The 17,248-nt window shown below is 36.4% G+C and overlaps 2 protein-coding genes across 2 annotated transcripts in view; one reads left to right on the top strand and one right to left on the bottom strand.

The window, feature by feature from the left end:
- Nucleotides 1–1,248, top strand: part of LOC119082804 (aquaporin-like) — a 43,921-nt gene extending 42,673 nt beyond the window's left edge. Inside the window, exons 3-4 of the mRNA XM_037192451.1 lie at nt 567–627; nt 688–1,248. Of these exons, the coding sequence (XP_037048346.1) occupies nt 567–627; nt 688–867 (241 nt within the window). The 3' untranslated portion in view covers nt 868–1,248. The remainder of the gene's footprint in view (nt 1–566; nt 628–687) is intronic.
- The window catches only part of LOC119082802 (protein groucho-like), a 47,745-nt gene continuing 31,441 nt past the window's right edge, over nt 945–17,248 (bottom strand). Inside the window, exons 3-13 of the mRNA XM_037192447.1 lie at nt 9,935–10,032; nt 9,525–9,588; nt 9,372–9,416; nt 3,926–4,063; nt 3,491–3,856; nt 2,855–3,432; nt 2,513–2,723; nt 2,355–2,447; nt 1,918–2,287; nt 1,659–1,858; nt 945–1,590 (exon numbers count right to left, since the gene is read on the bottom strand). Coding sequence (XP_037048342.1) covers nt 1,483–1,590; nt 1,659–1,858; nt 1,918–2,287; nt 2,355–2,447; nt 2,513–2,723; nt 2,855–3,432; nt 3,491–3,856; nt 3,926–4,063; nt 9,372–9,416; nt 9,525–9,588; nt 9,935–10,032 — 2,271 coding nt within the window. The 3' untranslated portion in view covers nt 945–1,482. The remainder of the gene's footprint in view (nt 1,591–1,658; nt 1,859–1,917; nt 2,288–2,354; nt 2,448–2,512; nt 2,724–2,854; nt 3,433–3,490; nt 3,857–3,925; nt 4,064–9,371; nt 9,417–9,524; nt 9,589–9,934; nt 10,033–17,248) is intronic.

Genomic DNA, 17,248 nt, shown 5'->3' with positions numbered 1-17,248 from the left:
GTAAATTTGACCATGACCAACTTGACTAGGTGGGCAATAATGTCATGGACGCAATCGGGTTACGGAAGCATTTTGGTAACAGACGCATTAGAGGGTTGCAGACGTATTGGGGTTGCGGACGTATTAGGCCTACGGACGTATTATGGTTACGAACGAAATAGGATTACGGGTCGTACGGTTCTCAGTCGCAGCAAACGCTCCGACTGTTCTGATGCCTTGTTTAGAATTACATTTTGAAAATCTCTACAATTTAAGAATTTCTTAGAAACTTTGGTGAATTTATTCAAGAAGCCTTAAAATTTTTTTTTAATTTATAAGAATTTCTACGATTTTAAGAATTTTCGAGAATTAATTCTTGAAAATTCCAACAATTCAGATTTTTTTGGAATGCTTAAGGAATCTGAATTTTTGAGAATTTTCAGATTTTTAAGAATTTCTCGGAATTAATTCAATTCCTAAAAATTTTCGAATTTAAGAATTTTCTGAATCTTTTCAGATTTTCACAGAATTTTGTAGAATTGAAATTCTGAATAATAAACGTGACTAAGAACCGTGTCCACTTTCAGCATGAATCCGGCTCGATCATTCGGTCCTGCCTATTGGAGCGGTAATTTTAAGCAACACTGGGTAATTTATATCGTTTGGTCTCTCGTTTTCGTTGTCGTCATGTTTGCATATCATTTATAGATTTACTGGGTGGCACCGTTGAGCTCGGCCGTCATCTCGACGTATGTATATCGAGCCATGTTTTGGCGCAAGAAAGACAAAGCTTATATTTCGTGCAAAGAACATCAGTTAAGAGTGCCACTACGGCAGCCAGCTACCGACGAATGTCTGAGTTGTTCCAAAACGCATTGCGAAACATAATAATAATTTTTTTATTTTTTGTAATTTTTAATTATCATTTTTTTCTCGTCTTCTTCGTCTTCTTCATTTTCATCTTTTTTTTTAAAAAACACTTATAAAGTACACATATACAGCTACTACTTAATGCAATTGAAAATATTCTTGTTTTATAAGCCTAGATTTTTATGAACTTAAAAATTGATTTACAAATTCGTCATACAGTCTCTCGCACTTAACCAAAAATTAACTGAGCTAAGCTTTTCGATTTGCATTTAAAAAATCATTCACAAGCATTATACATACATCTATATATATATATAAAGTCTCACTGATACAATATTTCTTCTATTTTAACTCACATTCGAGCTCTCACATCAGTCCAAATCGAAATATAGAATTTAAACGAAAAAACCGAAAAAAAACTTTTTTTTTTTCTTTTAAGCGAGTCTCTTCTCAGAGTTTTCTTCTTTTTTTATACAAAACGCGTAGTGGGTTGTCGCCTAATAGTAACAAAGGATTTTCCATCAAATGTGTTTTCTTACTCTTGGCGCTAATTTTTTGAAATTAAATTTTTTATTTTTTTCTATTTGGAAATTCTCTCAATTTATTTTCAAAAGCTAAATGGTGAATAAACGTCTAGTAAATGACTTCATAAACGGTAGCCTTCTTATCACCAGAACCAGTGACAATGTACTTATCGTCGGCTGATATGTCACAGCTGAGTACTGATGAAGATTCTTTCGACTGAAGGAAGGGAAACGGATTCCTCGGTCAATTAAAATTTCGACAAAGAAAAATTCAAAAAAATATACCTGGAAAATGGAAGCACCGTACGGCGTCCGCCATGCATTGAGTAAATTGTCTTTACCGGTGGACACGAACCATTTGCCACAAGCGGCAAACTTCAAGCTTAACACACAACTTTCGTGCAAATGCAATTGATATTTGTCCGGTTTTGTTGCATGCAGCACTTCCACATTCGAATTTTCCATACCAACAGCCAACCAATCACCTGAAACACGTTCCACGTTAACATATATATTTGATGTATTTGAGTCGGGACAATCTTACCGGTTGGACAGTATCCCAACGAAAATATCTGTGATGTAAAATCGTGCTGTTGCAATTGTCGTCCCTCTCGCAAATCCCACGATCGAACCGTATTGTCTAAGCCACCCGTCCACAATTTATTGCCGTCCGGGCTAATATCAATGCAGGATGCGCCGTCAGTGTGCCCTTGGAATTGTCTGACAAGCGCTTGATTGTGTAGATCCCAAACGGCGATGTTACCGTCGGAACAACACGAAAAGCACACTTTAGAATCGGGACTGATGGCCAGTGCATAGCACGCCGGTGCACTGGACGTTAGTTCGGCTTTAATGCGCGGCGTCGGACTGGCTAGATCCCAGATGGATAGATTTGATGCCTCACCACCGACAATCTGTTTGAGGGAAGGAAATTGAGATGAAAATTGATGTTTGTCCAGCTGATCAAGTGTCCACACTTACCAAAGTCCGGCCATCCGGCAACAATTTCACCGATCGAATGTAGTTGTCGCGTTGAAGACAATCCAGCTGAGAGACTGGATTTTTGTTTGCGGGCTGAAAAGGAAACGGGCGACATAAGATTGGTGTCCGATGGATTGTTAACCGAATCTGCGACATACCTGCGTAATATCCCATGCCTTGACACAGCCCTTGCCGCCAGTGTAAACATATTTAGTTGGATTCGAAATGGTAACGGCACAAACGACCTCACCATGCGATAAATTGTTTATTTGGCGTGCATGTCGGGGTATCCCTTGTCCAATCAAGGCATCATGCGGAAAGGGCACAGGCTGCATTTGACCGTCTGCGCTCACATGAAATGAATACGCTCTGGAATCGGAATACAAACAGAAATTTTAGCAATGCAATTATAGGACCACCAAACTCAAAGACAATGTGCAACGAGTTAACTGTATCGGTCTCTGTTGATATTTGGAAAATAGTAAAAAATACAAACTCACGGCTTTCCTCCAGGTATCGCACCACCGATCGGCGCTCTCATGTGTTGAGGATGTGGATCGAAAGCCACTTGAAGTGGTGCTCTCGGGTAATTATTCAATCCGGGCGGTAGATTGTTATGAACTCCAGCCGCTCCATAAGCACCGAGATCGTGTGGTCCAGCTCCGTTCATCGGTCCCAAGTAATGTGGATAGTTCGGATTTAATACAGGTGGCTTGGCAACAGCCTTAACAACTCCACTCGGCGGTAATTGTCCACCATTACTACTGCTTCCACTTCCAATGCCATTCGATGGATTCGAATTTGTTGGTGTCACTGATTTGGCGATGGGAGTAGATGGTTTCTCTTCCAGTTTCTTATTGGATGGGGTTGACGCATTCGACGATGTTCCAGATCGCGGTGAATGTGGACCGATGTTGCGTTCTCGATCTTGGTGTTCGAGCTTTTTCACCATCAATCCATTTTCTCTGGGCGATGCAGTACCGTTGCTGTGGTGTTGATTCGGAACGGGACTCAATGGGGAAATTTCGGATGCATCGTCTACAACTAGATCTTGATCGGACTTCTCACCATCCGATTGCTGTAAACAATTGTAATTAGTCGACTGAACGCGTCAGTTTTCGGTCCAATTCACTTACATGACCCATGTCTTTCTCTTCCTTTTTCACCTTCTTCAAATCGTGCTGTTCCGATGGAGATCGAGGCCGTTCGTGACTAAGATTTCTGTACTTTTCACGATCGGTTGGTGGCGATATTGAGTTGCGATGAACGTCAGGCACGCTGAGTCCGCTATTGCTTTTGGTTTCTTCAGGTCGATGCAGTTCCTGTTTATTTAGTATCGACAGAGGATGCTGCGACGGTGCACTTCCTAAGCCCAATGGACCGCCCAAAGCTCCGGGTATGCTCGGATGAGGCATACCAAGTGGCATCGGTGGTGCACCTTGGCCGGGAATTTGCTGAGCGTGCATTTGCTGGAGAATGCGAGGAAGATCTGGTCGTTGTTGCTGTGAAATCATTTTTTGTAAAAATTATTTTCAATTTGAGCTCTAGCAATGAAAGTCTGTAAAACTTACGCCGATCACAGCATTCAATTCTCCCATTGTGATTTGCTTTGCTCGTTCAACAGCTGTGGCAACTTGCTGCTGATGTTCGGCTTGTAGAAAAGGTACGATTTGGACTATGATGGCATTCAGACGTTTTGCTATTTCAGTCTAAAAATGATTAAAAAAACAAAAAAAATCGTAAGACTTTGCAACTTGCATTGGAAGTGTATTCTACCAGATACTGCCGGTGAAGTTTATATTATATGGTAACCCTAACAGGTATGTTGTATACCATACCTCATCGAGACCATAACTCCTATAACTCCAATATCTCTGGGAACTAGTCAACTAGATTTTCATAGGTTTTTTTCCCCGAAAGCGAGAAATATTTCTGATTTTTTGAGACCCATGTCAAGTCTATCTATCCGACCAATAACTCGGAATGTATGGTCGAAAAAGTCTTTGTTAGAGATTTAAACTATACCGTTCTGAAGGGTGTAGCGACACAATTTAATCTGTTACAGACGGCAGACATATGACCAGTATTATTATCGAATCTATTACTTCAATCGATCAAAATATTTTCAATCTGTTGATTTTAAATCTTTTACTTCAACTTTTTTAACATGCATTTTACTGTATAAAGGACCATATTACCCAGAGTTTGTCATTATTTTTGTCGTCGTTAACGACAGGTTGAAAACCTGTTTCGCTGTTATGGTTTAAAACATTATCCTCGACATTATCTGAGTCCAAAAATCCGCAGAGAATTTTTTGGAAATGTCGTTTAGATGTCGTTTTGGAAAAATTGCTTGTCTTGGAACATTGACCTACTTCGCGATTTTCTGTGCGAAAGTGCTTCCGACTAAAAAAATAATTTTTAATTGGATCATGCCCGCACGTTAGTAAGCGGGCGTGACGCAAGTCCACTACCAAAAATGTTTTAACAAAAAATTTTTGAGGTCGTAATCTATTGATATGAGGGCTTATTTTGGTGAAGATTTTTTTTTATTTGAATCAAGTTACGGCAATGGCAATGGTGTCGTTAAAGTTTGCCAAAATTTTTCGGTCGGTTTTTGGACACGGGGTTCAAAAAATCGGAAACAATTCCGGAAAAAAAAAGTTTATGAAAATCCGTTGAGTAGTCCCAAAGATATGGGAGTTACGTCCTTTAGCGATGTTGCCTTCGAATATATGAGCCGTTTCATTTGCCAATAATGTCGATACTCAAACGCAGTAATTAGAAAAGTTTTCGAAATATCACTGAAGTCGAGACTGAAGTTTGCCTTTCAAAATTGAATCTAGTTAAAATACCAGTAGTTCAGGTAACTATCATTTAAAAGCCCGTTATAGCTAAGCACACAGTACACTCACTCACTTTATAATAAAAGTGGTGGATGAGCTAAATTGAAAAACGTAAAGTCAAAACTTTAAAACAATGTAATCGACGTTGCAAGCAAAGTCCGACGTAATCTCTCGTAAAATGGATAATGCTTTCATATTGTGCAAAAGTGCATAGAGTTTTTTTTTTGTTTGGAAACTATAGAGCTTAGCATTTTACAAAAAGTTTTTTATTTTGTTAAATTATCTTCAACTCCATCATGATTAGCACACTGTACATAATACTATATGCCCCGGTATGTACTGATTATATTTATGCTGTATAAGATCACGTTTAAATAAGAAATTAATAAAGTGGAGTTATAATACACTCTCTCATCTGATGCACTCCCGAAATGCTATGAAATGGAAACACCACCGGTTTCTTTATGATGATGCGAGTGCACTTCGTTTCCACTAAACCCAATGAATAAACTTGAACACAAACTGCACTAATTTAATTGACTTGTGATTTCGTATTAAACAAACAACCGATCCCCTCAACATTTTAAGTCGAAGAGCATGGTGTACACGTACACTGAGTGTATATCGTCAGCACCATACATTGTTTATAATATCTACAATGTGCTGTACATACTACACATACTCCATTTGCTAATATAGCGACTTTTCTCTCTCATCCCTTAAAACAAATAACATCCCGTAACATTTCGAACACCGCATTGGGAAAATTAACTTTAAAGTTGAGTTGCCACACATTTAACTCAACATTTTCCCTTGAAAATTTATCCAACACCATTTTAATTGCCATAAGGATTAAAATATTCTCTAGACACTCTTGACTGAAGCACTCAACCCAATCGTCTATATACGCTCTCTGTGTGTGTCTATATAGCATTATATGAAGCACAACACAAATCTTGTATACACGAGAATGTAGCACTATATAAGCCCAGCGTCGGCTTGTTTTTAGTGTGGTTGGAACATCTCGTCTCAGAAAATACACAGTTTGGGGTTTTGTGTTCAAGAGTAAACGAAAATTTTCAAGTTGTGTCATGGGGAATGTGTTCCTAAAAACCACCGAAGATCGAACAATAGTATGGGGGGGGAGGTTGGTTGGTTATATTCGGTTGGATTTTGTGCTAAAAGCCCAGTTTTCGGTATTATAGTGTAATGTGTGCGGGGTGTGGAATGGACGACATATATACACATCCTATAGTTTATGCAGAGTGTATACGATTGTTGGTCTAATGAATAAATAAGGGGAATACAGGGAATGGCTGAAATGTTTTGGTGTAGTTTTATAGCCACATTTGGTCTAGTGGTGTTCTATAGCCGGCTTGTGGCCAGACTAACCGCATAATAGTGGTTGTTCGGTGGAGCTTTGGTAAAATATTCTCGTATACCGAAAGCATTATAATATTCGCACGTTTCGAAAACATTGACGAAACATATTTATTGCATCGACCTTTTTTGGTTGAACATGAACGTTGTATGGACATGGATTTGAGGTGGAATTTGGGTATTTTCTCGGATGTCTGACATGTGGGATATCAAATGCATGGAATTGGAATCGTATGAGAGCTTAGTAACACACGTATCACGACCAATAAATACATAAATGAAAAGACGTTCCGACGTTCGCTAAATTCCGCCGAAAATATCATCCGTCCTAACCCTCCACATAGACGGTTTGCAATCGGAAATGATTGTTATTGCGCAATTACGAAGTAGTTTAGAATCGCATGTCTCCATGGGTACACTTACTATAAATGTTCGAGAGAAGATGTCATGTCTCGATGCCATTTATTATCACTATAGAGATGTGCACATTAGTGGCGCTACACAAATATAGCATCACAGTGTTAGCACCATGCATTTTACGGACATGAGAGTAAGTTAAAGTGTAAGGCAGACATAGCACAGCGGGTTAATTTCGGGTTGTTTTCAACAATCAAATTGCATGTGTTAGAGATCTGAATGTTAAACACATGTCCTTAATGTCTTATACATGTACATGTAGGATGGTCAAATACCAATATAGGTAAAAAGGGACAATTTGACGGGCTGGGGTGGTTGTAGCATGAAATGGGTTTTGTGCACACTATTTACCGTCGCAGAGATGGAATTGAATCATGTGAATCTCTCTGGTAAATTAGGTTAATTTTGAATTAAACATTTTGTTGATTCGATACGTCAAAGTATTGTGATTGAACAAAATGTAAATCGAAATAAACTAGGTGGATGGTTGATGGACAGCGATTCAATTAATAATTCATATTGACAATGTTGTTTAGGCGAGCAGGCTATAGATACAATATGTTGCTCAATTCATTTTCACATGCCATGTAAACTCCGTATTTTTTCATTTTGTTTTAATGAAACAATTAATTAGTTTGTAATGAATTTCGGTCAACGATATGGGATGTATTTAGCGCGTAAATTATTTACAATATTGAGTTGAGGTGGATAATTGCATCGATTCGAAAATTTTCGTTTAATATTTGATAGCGTTCCGGAGTTTACCTAGTCACTTTTGAATCAATTTACTGTAATTTATATGATAGTAAAACGATAATTTGATATTCTGTATTATTATATCGAGAAAATAGTTTCTTGTACGGTCGTAGAAGACTTCCGATACAACGTACAATGGAATTGTTTATGGAATTTTTAATTTGAACTTAATTGGATTTATGCAATAATTGACGATGGTTGTTTGGAATTATTTTTAGAGCTGTGAAAGCCTGAAAGTCTGCGTCTGTGACGTTTTTTAAATGGGACGATAAAACATTCACCAAGACACTTTTAAGGATTTTTGTGAGCTTAGAGTTAGAGAACTCAAAGTTGAGGCGCCCACTTCTAAAGATTAATTGAACCCACAAACATTTGGGCTGACCTTTTTGGCGATTCAGGTCATGAGTACTACAATTTTGTAGGCCCGTAGCCAGAGTCGATTGACAGAAGGATCACTGCCCCAAATTTAATTATGGTTTCAATACGTCTGATTGGTAACCAAGTCCCGATTTCCTGACTGCCATACATAATTTAGGTTAGTGGATGATGTTGATGCTTCTAAATCGATTTTTCGATCTAATAGGGGATAGGGTTTCTAGATAAGTGTAGGGATTGAAACGAAAATATTTCAATTGAAGAAGTTGCAACGCTAGCCGGTTACATCATTAGACTGAAGAAGAAACACAAAGTCATTGAAATATTTCCCAACTTGAGTGAACACGACATATTTCGAACAAAGCGAGTTATATTTTTATTTTCCTTTTTTTTGACAAAAGGAGTCAATAGAAATGGTTAAGTTTTTTCTAGGATGTGCCAGTTTCTTAGATTCTCAGTTAAAGTCTTTAACTTCAAGGTTATTTCGCCTTCGGAATTCATACTGAGCCATTATAATTATGTTACAATTGATTACAGGGTTTTATTAATTGTATGTTTGACAGTTAGAACCAAAATAACGATTTTCTGACCACTTCGATATTTGATTTTTCGTTTGACGTTTAAAACGTCACTTTGACAGATGGAAAAGACAGTTATCTATTCCAAAGATTGGTCCTTGCTTTCATGAAGAAATTGTCGCAACTGTCAAATAAAGTTAGAAATTTCTTTATCGAAAAATGCGATTGCTGCATCTGTCAATGAAAACTAGGACCAAAACACGTTTTGAATGCTTCGTTTGTGTTATCTCTAACTAGCTAACTAGTTATTGCTAGCACTAACAAAATCCTTAAATAATTACTTCATTCTCCCTCATCTTCTATTCTGAATTGACTGCGAAGCACAAGATGATGTGAATCCCCAAGTTTGTATGTTAAAAGCGTCTCTGTAATTATTTGGATGCTTTCCAAGCTGCACTCGCTCCCACAACTATGGCTGTTGTTTCGGTGTGTAGCAAGCACAATAAAAGAATTGTATACACGACCAGGTGTGTTAAATGTAACGTAATAACAAAAGGAAGTCACATAAAAATAACGAAACTTTTTTCCATTTCATTTTTTTTCCACACCACACCATCTTTTCCACCCACCGAAAAATCATTTTCTATTATTACAACACCCGGCAGTATACCCATATCTAAGCATTTTGTAAAAATTTTCTCTTCAGTATAAATGAGATCACGTACCTGTTTATGCATTTCCACATTCAATCCATATGACATTTCATAATACTGAAATTGAAAAGAAAAGAGAGAAGGTAGAGAAACCACATTTTATTTTACCATTCGCTAAATTGCAAAAAGCAAAAAAGAAAGAAAAAAAATAATCATAATACTCACCATCACATAATGTCTCTGCATTTCGGTTTTTTCCTGAGCTAACTTTTCGCATTCCATTTTTAAGCTATGACAAGAAAAATAAAGATTTTTATAAAATTGTACCAGGAAAACGAAATGTTTTATTTTTTGTTCATCGTTTCAATTTCTATAGAGGTATACACGAGATAATACCATACAAAAGCCACTACAACAACACCGAACGACAAAAAACCCTTAAAAGCTCAACCAACCATAAGCGTCAGCTTCAATAATAAATTATTTTTTCTACAAAATTCTATATGTACGACTTCGGTCGATACACATTCATAGTGGTCGGGCGTATTAAATGTTAGTGGGTTTTTTCTCTCTCCGTTAAGCGGTCGCTTTCGGATAATAGCATCTATGTATTTCTCCCGTACAGTTAAACTTACTTGTGGTATTGTGCCTGTAAGAAGTTGAACTCCTCTTTAATCCTGTCACAATTTTCCACGACAGTGAATTTAAAGGGTTGACCAGGTTGTGGAGGCCCCTAGAATGAAGAAAGAGAAGTAAAAAAAAATGAATCATACACGAACGGGAAGCTTATCCAATTTAATAGTACGGTCGGTGTGTGTATAGAATTTATATTCCGAGTTATATTCACAGTATGGGTACTTTAGTTCCGATCGTGGAATGGGGATAGAGTTGAGATGGGTGTTTTCAATAATTCTTTTAAACGACTTTCACATTGGGTGAATTGAAATGGTAGATTTATTATGCAGAAATTATTTTTATTGGAAAAAGATAGCTTATGAAAGAGAGAAAGAAAGTTTTTTTTTCTTCTTGAATCTGTAGAATTACGGTTGAAATGATATTGAAGTGTCGTTCACAGATAAGAGTCATGAATTGAACTGTAGAGTCCCCAATTCATATTTTTTGTAATAATACTACGAGACGCTAATACAACACTGTTGACCGAAAATAAATTAAAATTAGGGAATGTAATACCGGTATCGAGAACATCCAATACAGGTGAAAAAATACCGGCACTAATACCAGAAAATTCTGGATAGGATTTTAGTGAAATTTTGTCAGAATTAACTGATTGGTTCAAACACATTTTTTCCAAAAAGTACGTCTTGTGCCTCATGCCAATGAAAGTGTAAAACAGGTATGGTCTATTGTCCGTCCGGAGGACATAAAAATTTGATTTTCGTACTTAAACGCACTCATTTTCATATTATTTTGACATAAAATGTGAGTGTGTTTAAGACGAATTCGCCGATCGACCATACCTGTTCTAGACTTTCATTGCCTCATGCTAAATATAGTTAGTTTTTGTTCGGATCGGTTTTTCGCTCATATATTTCCGTAAAGCAGATAAGGTACGTTTTTCTACTATTACTGTAGCGAGAGTGAATACAACCCAAACATTAGGGTAGAGTGCTCCTATGTGCTACAAAAATTCACTTTCGCCGCACTTAAGAGGTAAAGAAAACTACGTAATTGCGCGGAAATAGTTGTGTTGACTCGTGTAGTTGTATACATCGCCTTCGGCTAGCATACAAACTCCACACTCTTCAAAACAACGATTTTCCGCACAAGTATGTAATCTACTATTTCATTCAGGCGGACCAAAACGTCACGCTCTCTCACCAAATAGAGAGTCAAAACTGCAACTTTTTCTCTCACTTTTCGTTCCGGTGAAACCACTTTTCTTTCCCAGTTACATCACTTTTTGCGTATATTGCTAAGGATTTCATGAATAAAATGAAATTTGATATTAAAGTAAATTGCATCGATTGCTCACGCAAACATAAGTGAGTGATGTACCACTGTGTTTGTTGTTATGTTTTCTTCGGAATTTTCTTCTTTTTGGTCTGCCTGAATGAAAAGTAGTAAATGTCCCTTGGCAACAAATAGGTTTGTTTTTGACCCAGGTGGTGAAAACGTTTTGTTCCTAGTTACATAATATTCAACTCTTTTTTAAATATCGAAAATACCGGTATTAAAACCGGTATTGACACTTAAAATACCGAACACCGGGATTATACAACACGGCACGGTATTGCAATCTCTAATTCGAATCCGTCTATTTAGCAGACTGTTCGTTTAAAAATGGTTCAACATCTTAATGAACGGAATACAGGTGCTGTGAATCTCGTAAACAAACTGCACCGAAATAAATTCATTTGTAAATCCACCTATTAATCATTGCAACACTTCGCTTCAGACATTACAAATTTACTTTTCTCACCGCATAAGCTGACGAGTAGAAGAGCGTCTCGCATACATATCCATCTGATCTGACGACTATACTATACTAATGATTAATCTACTAAAAGCTATTAAGTCATGAGCAAGTATTTTGTATAATAAAATTAAGTATATTCTTAGACAACGCGTGATAGTACACACAAAACTATGCATTAATTTAACCGTATTACCATCATCACATCATTATGAAATTCATCGCACACATCAGACTCACAATTCTACACAGGCCGTATCCGCAGCAGTTATGCGAGAGATAATATTGAAATAGCTTCGAATAATTAAACTCTTGAAAACTACGTGTGATTTAAATTTTCTGGCACATGATCAAGAAATGTTTACAATATCATCTTATTGGCCCCAAATGCTCAATTGAGTAGTTGAACCACATAAATTACAGTGAAAATATCATCATCATCGTCATCTCTCTTTCATTAGTTGAATCGAAGTGTAACGACCAAAAATGCTAAATAGAAAAAGAAAACGAAAAATGTTCTCGTCTTGGATACAATCCAAAACAAACGTTTTTTTTTTTCGTGGGCCTTTATGTGTATATTAATATCACTTTAGAATGCGATATAAGGTGTAACAATTTGATTTATTATTTATTTGGGTAATGATCAAAGTGCTAATTAGTCGAAACTTATAGCTGAGGCAGACGAAAATAAAAATTTTTGGTTTCGTTTTATATATTGGAAATGCACTCAAAGATGTTTGTTTCCCGTTCACAAACGTTTTTGGTTTTATCATTTCGTCATTTCACACCCACCCGTTGCTCGTTGTACAACTATCCTGTAATTAATTAGGTAAACATAAATATACCGCATGAATGGCTATATATGAAGTAGTAGCAGCGTATACAATACGTATAAAGTTCATTGAATAGTTTGAGGTTAAGTAAGCATTTCGGTTTTGGGATTCAGATGAAGAAAACGGTGAGGGGTGTGAAGAACTGAAACAACGCTTGACGGTTTGTGTGTGTGGTTTGTATTTACTTAAAAAAAAAACTGTTTGTACATGACAGAGCAAATGTTTAAACAATTATGGTGAGAGTAAATTTATATTATCAAGTTCTTGGAATCGGTGAACCTTTTATTGAAGACCATAGCGCTTTAATATGTGGATTTTGAAAGTGTTATACCGACAGAAATGGATTAAGGTTTTCGTTTTATTGTTCTGCTGTTTATGTCGGTAAATAGGACGTCTGTTCACGTTGCATTGATGGTGGCATTATAATGGATCATCATTGTGTATTAGGTCTATATTTCGACGATTTTTCTAGGCGGAAAATGGAAGAATACTTCCAGTGTGTTGGCCAAAAACAGACAATACTGCAAGGTAAAATCATTTGTTATCGACAACGACACGAACCTTTGAGAGATGTTTACAGCTGGTGATCTGTTTATATAGGAAAATGAATGTTAAAGCGAACGAAGTAAGAGATTTTGTTCAACGCTGTCAGTGTTGTTTAAAACAACAGAAGTAATAGACTTGATTATTTTATAGCGGGGCTGTTGTGACACCTGCATTATAACCGACAAGCCTATCGCCACATAAAGATTTGATTGGTAACTTCTTCTGATCTCCGGTTTGATAATGAATCTAATACTTCATTCGTTTTAGTATATACAAGAGAACACTCTAGCTAGCGATTATAATTAATTGTTAGCGTCATTGTCAATAACAGGCGATTAGTAGTTTATCACTAGAGTCATTCCCCTACTATATTCGCTCTTATATTCGCTGAAAGTCAACAGCAACGAACGTCTTTTATGAATGATACCTATGAATGGGTCTTCGTTATTTAGAAGAAAGAAAAAAAAAACGTCTAACGTAAATATACAACAAAATTTCAGTTCACATTAAATATCATCATCGCACAGCTTGTAATAAAGCGATGAATTAACTGAAAAACAAAAAAAAAATCGCTTGCTTATTTATCTTGTTAATTAGAAATAAACAAAACTCTGATCTTTCATTTCCATTACGATTATCAAATAAAATAACATTGCTCGAATAAACACCAGCCACACAAACACACATACCGACCCACATAAACAAATTCCAAGAAAGTTGAATTTTCACAAAAAAAAACGAAGAAGAAAAAAAATTTGATGAGACGTTGTGTTTTACAAATATGTTCTTCAACTTTTCAGTATTATTTAAGTGTTGCTTACACTGTTGACGTAATCGTAAAAAAATTTCACATAAAATTCACAAAAAGATTTTATTTGGCTCGGCATTTATTCATATTAGAGCTTTCCATAAATATAAAACGCAATCATTGTACAAAATTTTATTTAATTATATTTGTTAATTAGCGCCACTGTAAATATTTACCGGAAAAAAATATCAAAAATAAACAAAAAAAAAACATTTTTTTTGGTGGATAATTTTCGATGTAACGGAGTCAGAAAAAATGTTGAAATCATCATCATCATCATCAATGCAATGTTTGTTCTATTTATTCTGTTTGATTTGATTTTGTTTGGGCATGTATGTGGATATTCAACACCATACCTTTCTCCGAATTTATTAAATTATTTGGCAAATTGTAGACCATATTTACATTAAGGTGCATTTTCGCCCACTGACGATCATCATCATTCCGAGAATCAGAAATTTTAGGCAACGAAGCAAAAAAATTTGTGACTGAATCCCTTCCACTAAAACGTTGAGCATTGATCCAACAGCGAAAATATAGTCAGATTATGTGAAGGCTATATTTTCTCACCACATCTACTTTAAGGAAAACTACTTTCAAACTTTTAATGCACGACAAACTTGTGTGTAACGAACGGCTTTGAAGTACTAGATTCAAGTTAATGTGGACGACCATGACAGCAAGGTTTTAAGTGAATGACGTTATCGCAGTACTTAGAGTTTGTTGTTTGTTATCGACAACGACAACACACAGAAGTGAACTCCGGTTAATGATGTATTATATCGATAAATGTATGATTCAATCGTTGAAGCGATAGATTTTGTGTCAGAGTGCGAGATACTGCTACACAGGTTTGAAGTAATTGATTTTATGGTTTTGTTACGATGAGCTTGCATGTTTCTAAAAACTTAAAATTATGCAACCGTTGACACTGAACATACAATGCTACGACTATGAATAAATAAAATCTAAATGTTCGAACCTAAAGCTATATAAATAAATGGCTCGTCGTTAACGTTTCAATCTTTCCCAAATTCATACAGAAAGCAAACACATTCTCTTGACTCAATGACTAACACATCGCAGCAGAAATTGGTGTTCTGGAGTGATACATTCAATCATATCTAGCCCAATGTTGTGCTTCTTTTTTTTGCACGGTTCACTTTTAATAAACTTCTCAATGCCGTGAGTGTGTGTTTTTTTCTCCCTTTTTTATGACTCCATTTAGCCAACTTCGCATACAATAGCAACCACTCCACTCGACAGATTGTAGTATTCGTATATATATGTGTGTATAGTATCGTGTGGTGTATGGAATGCTCCACATCTTTTTTTTAGCTGTACATAAATATAAATTTTACATTATAACTTCAATCCGACAAAACCCACCCAGAAAACCTTAAAACTTTAAATTATTCAAGAGGGTTGTTAAGCCATGTGTATATTCTCGCTTCTTTGCTATTACGTATACGTTGAGCACGTTGTGCATTAAATAGACATAAAAGTGGGTATCTAGAGAGTTTTCACTGGCATAACTGCCACATATAACTTTGAATGTATAAAACATTCGACGGGATAATATATGTGGAGAATGGCATGGGTGATGATAATATATCGTTGATTTCATTTCTTTAGCTTTTCGTAAAATCGTAATATATTCCGCAATGATATTCATTTCTCTTGTGCCTGGTGCGTTTAGACAACAGCGTTATTATGTGCTGTTAGATCCATATTACATTTTTGTATGGGAGTTCGTGTGATATGTATTAAAGCCACCCTCATCATCGCCGACATTGTCATCACCATTGTAATCTTTATTTTATTGATGTAACAGCAACTTTTTGACACGAAGGGCGTTCTATTGGTTTGGGAGTGGGAATATGAATTGTTATTACAGTTAAATGCTTTCGGAAAAGATTCGATGGAAAGTGATATTAAGATAACACATGGAACATTAGAGCATAGAGTCGTGTAGAAGGAAAATAAATTCAATTCATTGTGGAGACTTGTTGCTTATGATAGAATTAAATGTACGAAGGGTAGAAAAACACACCCAACCAATAATCAAAACAAGTATCTCCTCAACAGCCATATACGCCACTAAAAGCATTTAAAAAAAAAAACAACTCACACATCAGTGTCATGTTAAGTGGACAAGTACATGGGCATTTTATACACCTCAACCTATGTGTGCCTGTCCACAAACTCCACAAAATATGAATGTACAAGAATTGAGTTCAAATGTGGGCTGAATGAGGTTTTGCATTTACTGGCCACAAGTTAAACCAGTACCGCGGTCACCGCAAATTGCAACCATCACTACGCTCTTCCCATACTCCATACAACAGCAATAAACCTCATTTCAAAATGCATCCGACAAAATATTCCCCATTATGCGTGTGCTATGTGCACCGAGATAGATATTCATAGGAATCTCTCCATATTATACACAAAATAATGTGCTGCCATATAACCGAATATGGTATAGTCGACGGCAGCTATCACTATTTGGTATCTCTGTCTACATTAATGAAACCCAATTTTATGTTCATGTTCATATATACATGTCTGGCGTATAGATGGAACCTATACCCCATTGAATGTTCGGTGTATATTTGTACGTGTACACAAAAACAATACACACATTCACGTTCACCGTATAGGATTTGTATAAATACGGTACACTGAAATTGGTGTGATATTCTCTCAACATTCAACCCCATCCACCTAATGATACACAAAACAACCTACATTCACCACATAATGTGCACCACCACCATATGTAACTATACATCGCATACGATTATATGTTGCATAAGAACAAAATATACAACAGATTTTATTCATCCAACAACCATTTGCCAACTCATATAGAGTCGAAGTGTACTTTTCAAATACACTACTTCTACTTATGCATGTTTTAGGTACTTTCGTGTATACGCTCACTACACATTCCCCGTTCTCCGTCCCCATTTCCATAGTCTAAAACAAACTACTCGACACTATACACTACCGACAACAGAAGCAAACGAGCACCGAACAAAACTGGGTAGACGTTCATATACAGAGTTATTTCCCCATCTGCCACAATATATTCCGTATACAAATGTGTACGAAATAATATAATATGAATGCAGCTATACGCCCGACGGCAAAATACACATTTATAGTCAAACCTCATATCTACCACCCACCCTCAATTTAACCACATAAATAAATATCTTTCATACCTCTTCTCACATAACAACAACTATTGCTTCGAAACTACTATAAGCCCTCTTCTAAGCACAGTATACCGTTACTATACTATCCAAGCCATGTGCATGCA

The sequence above is a fragment of the Bradysia coprophila genome, unplaced genomic scaffold (genome assembly GCF_014529535.1).
Source record: "Bradysia coprophila strain Holo2 unplaced genomic scaffold, BU_Bcop_v1 contig_494, whole genome shotgun sequence".
In the NCBI taxonomy this organism is placed as follows: Eukaryota; Metazoa; Arthropoda; class Insecta; order Diptera; family Sciaridae; genus Bradysia; species Bradysia coprophila.
The sequence above is the reverse complement of the archived record's forward strand: the minus strand, read 5'-3'. Positions and strand labels throughout refer to the sequence as shown.